Source organism: Cydia strobilella, chromosome Z (genome assembly GCF_947568885.1).
Source record: "Cydia strobilella chromosome Z, ilCydStro3.1, whole genome shotgun sequence".
NCBI lineage: Eukaryota > Metazoa > Arthropoda > Insecta > Lepidoptera > Tortricidae > Cydia > Cydia strobilella.
In genome coordinates, this window is record NC_086068.1 from 29,426,795 (window position 1) to 29,431,731 (window position 4,937).

The 4,937-nt window shown below is 37.2% G+C and overlaps 1 protein-coding gene across 1 annotated transcript; it reads right to left on the bottom strand.

The window, feature by feature from the left end:
- Positions 1–2,693: 2,693 nt before the first annotated feature.
- LOC134753907 (uncharacterized) lies at positions 2,694–4,471 on the bottom strand. The gene has a single exon (XM_063689871.1). The coding sequence runs from the start codon at positions 4,442–4,444 to the stop codon at positions 3,503–3,505; it is 942 nt and encodes a 313-aa protein (XP_063545941.1). The 5' UTR covers positions 4,445–4,471; the 3' UTR covers positions 2,694–3,502.
- Between the last annotated feature and the right edge of the window lie 466 nt (positions 4,472–4,937).

Consider the following 4,937-nt stretch of genomic DNA (forward strand, 5'->3'; position numbering starts at 1 on the left):
TGTCGAAACTACACGCGTTCTTAGGAAGATATTCAGTCTGTTCGACGTTCCTGAACGGATCGTATCCGATCATGGGAAAGCTTTTACCAGTAGGTATTTTAAGAAATTTGCAACAGAAAAACAGTTCCGTCATACACTGTGTACCATTGCTTGCCCAAGGGCGAACGGTCAAGTGGAACGGACAAACCATACGATTCTTGACGCGTTAAGGGCTACTGACCCTAGTAGTGCTAGCAAAAATTGGGTTAATAGTTTGCCTAACATAATTTGGGGTATCAATAACACTCTAAATGCCTCCACTGGATACAAGCCATTTGATTTAATGTTTGCTAGGGTCAGTAGGTCTGTGTGCGACCTTGCGGTTCCAGGTCAGGTTACGGAACCCATACAAACTAGGCGTGAAAAGGCAGTAGCTCGAAACAAGGTTGCAAGTGCTAGGATGAAACAACAATATGACAAAAAGCGTAAAAACTGTGTTATATATAAAAGGGGAGACCTAGTTCTCTGGAACCAGGCCCCTGTAAGTAGCGCTAGCAAGGTAAATTCCAAACTAGATGATTTATACTCTGGCCCGTATATAGCGGTTAAAGTGTTGGGTAATGACAGGTACAAAATTAGGAGCATAAAGGGGGTAAGAGGGTACAAAAAGTTCACGGGGCTTGTCTCTGCAGATGCCATAAGACCATACAAAAGTGTAGCATGTATGTCAGATAGTGAGAGTAGTACTGATGAGCAATTAGAAACTGAGGACCTTATTGACCTCTTGGAAAGTTAGAATGTTCAGGTCACATATGTCTAATTATCTGATTACTAATGGTATATTTTTTCCCCATTGCGGGAGCAATTGTTTCAGGACGGCCGAGTGTAACGCATTCCTGTTGTCATTCAATTGCCAGCCAGCCAAGCCACATTATCGCCCCACTACCGCCAGCCCCGCCAAGTTGCCTAGCCGAGCGTCGGAGTGGGGGGATGACAAGCCAGCCTATAAAAGCCAGCGCACCCTCATTTTTGGATTTATTCTGATTGAAAACTACTAAGGGGAAACTCTGCCCGATTTGCTATACGATAATTATAAGTGAATATTCTGTCTAATTATAACTAAATAAATCACCGATCAAAAAGTATTTGACTTCTCGCCATCCCATCTCACCTGCTAATTTACATAAGCAAAAGAGCCCTTTTACGGTTATGTGCAAACAGGGATGATATGGTCCAAGTGTCATGGTGTGATGGTGTGTGTGTGTGGTGTAAGTGTCTAGTAAGAAAGATTGAGGCAGGTTCAATCGACATTTGTTAGCGTATGGTCGATTGATGATTTATTTTGTCTGGTAGAGCATAGAACTAACTGGTATACATATTTCGTAACATCAGAGTAGTTGTGGTATTCATGTTTGAGCTGTTGTCCGAATCCCATAGTTGAACGCTTAAAATTCGACGATTTTATGTTTGGGTCTGCGACCTGATCTATTTTCTCGATACAGTGTTGGTACAAAATAAAAACTGAAAAGGTAACTTGAAACTTTTATCAAGCAGGAACTTCTGCGAGCGTTGCCACAAATTTCAACTGGCTGACAATTGGTCGCAGGTTCGTGTCCTGCCGGAGGTGTAAATTTTTCCATTTCTCCTTTAAATAAAATTTTGTGAACTTCGATTTGGTAGATATAGGCAATATTATACCTAACTTGCGTTTGACACTATAATACTCTAGGTCAGAAAATAAAGACAGTATATCAGTTGAGTACACATTTAATCTGTCCATGCATGCCTTTGTGACGCCTAGTACCTAAATAAAGGGTCACTTATATTTGCAAGTCATTTGCTATTTTGATTTGGTGCCTACAGAGTCAAGATTGTTTGTTCTTTGTGAGGGGTCTGTTTAGACAGTTTAAAATGACTTTTGAGATGATTTACAGATATATTTTGATACCTACTACAAAGGGATACACTTTGTGAAATTAGAGAGTGAAGGAATTTTTTAAGAACAACTGTAGGTATATTCTTAAAATTAAAAAATAAATAAAATTATTGATTATAATTGGTCAGATACCAAAGTAGCTACGTGTTAATTGTTATAAAGTTAGAATTTGAAATTCCTATAGTTAAATGGTAGCAGAATATGATAATATACTTTTGTCCAATACGCGAGGCGCTGGTGTCAAATCATTTCATTATTGAAATTGATAAGGTTGGTAGTAGAAAAGTAACATTATTTCTGTTCTAGTGATCTAATCCCATATAAGGAGGTAGTAGAACTCCTATGGTGCGTTATTGTATAGCAATTGCTTTTCGAAAAAAAAATTCGCTAGAGGATTAGTCCGTGCCCTCTGCGAGTGGTCATCAGTATTCTGCATGTGATGGTCAACAAATAACTTACATTATTAACTCATGAAGTAGTTGAATGTTGAATGATGACTGGCGTACCTAATTATGGGTACATAAAGAAAACACAGTTTTAATTTATTGGTGTACGATTCTTGTCGTGCTTATATCGTGAAAATTGCATTAGGTCACTTAGTACAAATATTTGATTAAAATTAAAAGCAGTATTGACTATTCATGGTAAATTTCAGATGACAATTTTGTGTGTAAAGAATTTAATGTTGATTTCCATTAACTTCAAAAGACAGGTCATAAAGAGATCAAATTCATCTGTAGTGGAGCATTTGGATACTCTAGTTTTGTTCTACACTGAACTTTAGAATAGAGTATAGATTGATCTGCAACTTGGGATCAAAAATGCTTAATGTGACGTTATTTACTAAAGCACCCTTTAATTTTGCTACCGCCGTGTCTTGCTCGTCGCTCCATTGCCACACAGAGTCTTTCTTTAGTAAATTGCTTAAAGGCTTACAAAGTAAAGCGCAATCTTTAATAAACTTTCGAAAATAGTTTACAAGTCCCAGAAATTGTCTTAGCTGGTGAACAGTTTTTGGGGTGGGAAAGTCATTTATTGCTTTAGTCTCTGTGGCAATGAGCAAATCGTCCATATAGCAAATGACACGCCCAAAACGCAAATTACCTAAGATTGTGTCCATCAGTCGTTGGAAGACCGCAGGGCCATTGCAGACCCCAAATGGCATGCGAACATACTCGAAGTGCCCATCACTCGTGACGAAGGCTAGTTTATGGACCGATTCGGGTTTGACTGTGATTTGATGATACCCACTTTTCAAATCTAGCGAGGTATAATATTTGCAACCCCTAAGCCTATCAATGAGATCTTCGATTAACGGCATTGGGTATTTTTCCTTGACCGTGATCTTGTTAAGTTGTCGGTAATCTACACATAAACGTTTGGCTCCTGACGATTTATTAACAAGCAGTGCGGGACTTGCGTAAGGTGAATTACTGTTACGAATAATACCACTTTTTAATAAATCATTACATATCTCGCGAGTGGTAGCTCTTTTAGATTCAGACATTCTATACGGTCGTTGACATACTGGTTTATCAGTTGTCAACTCAACATCAAGTTCAACACAGCCTGTTTTACCCAAATCTGTCAAGTCATTGGATATACATTTAGGGTATTTTGAAAAATTATATCTTCTGTAAAATTGCGACCTATTAGAATATCGCCACCCGACAACTCGTCAATTACATAAAACGTCGTAATCATCGCAACTGAATCGACTTTTAAATTAACCGCCACCGCGCGAGTCACCTGAGCCGATAAATCATTCCTAAATCCGAAAAGATTGACAGGAGCGTTTAACAGAAATGTATGCAAGTTATTCCGTCTGACGAAATCTTCCGTTATCAGAGAACAAGCGGCCCCCATATCAAAGAAACCTTCACATTTGAGTTCGTCCAAAGAATTTTTTTTGAATTTTTTTTCCTTAGAATCATTAATCATTTTGACTTCCGCATCCTTTTCGACTTTCATACTTGTTTTGGATTTGCAAGCTTTTTCTAAATGCCCCAATTTATTACACGAGCCACATTTGACATTATCTTTAATAGTGCAATTGATTCTCCTATGCCCCGGTTCACCGCAACGATAACAAGTAACACCGTTGGTTGCATTCCTGTTACTACTTGGCGTAGAAATTTCAGTTGCACTACTGGATACTTTGTTTTCTGTGACTGTTTGACTTGAAATCGTGTTATTCGATCGAAAAGGATGTTTGGTAGTCGTACTATTTTTGCTAGGTACGGATTTCTCGAGTTCTGTGTAGGTTTTCCCGTGCAGGAATGAAGCGAGCTCGTCACAGTATTTAAAACTACCCGCTTCCGCAGCGCTTATAATGTTTACATCGCCTTTCGAACCAACGATAATTGATATCACGTCGCGTTCTCGGAAACCTAAATGTAACCTGTCAATTTTGGCTTTTTGTTGAAAGTAAAATTCATATAACGACTGCTTAGGCACCGGTTTTGATTCTATCAATTCCTTGAGAAGCACATAAGTATTTCGTTTAACTTGAAACGTGTCTGATAACATACTACTCCACTGTTTCCATGTCCAATTTGTCCATTTACACTCATTCTTTTGAAAAGAATCTAACCAAATTTTACGCACGTAATTATCTGTTAATAAATTTAAAAAATATGTAAAACGTAAACTTATCTCTAAAGCCTAATATAGCACACAAGACTACATGAATGATGAAACACCGTGGGATTGTGATTGAAAATAATTATTTATTTATTATTGTGTTAATAATGATGAAATTGATAATTCAATGAATACCTATATTAGGTAATCTGTATTTTTTGACATTTAGATTTTTATTCTAGAAAGTTTCTATACTAGTATTTTTTATACAATTTTGGTGTTTGACGATCCTTTTGTGAATTCTTATTATTAAGTTTGACATATCTATAATAATTCAATGTTTTTAAGAATAATAATAACTGCATCAATAAATTGCTCTGATATTTAGATTAAGGTAATATTTAAAACTTGACAATTTAAAAGTGCTTGTTGCTAGGCC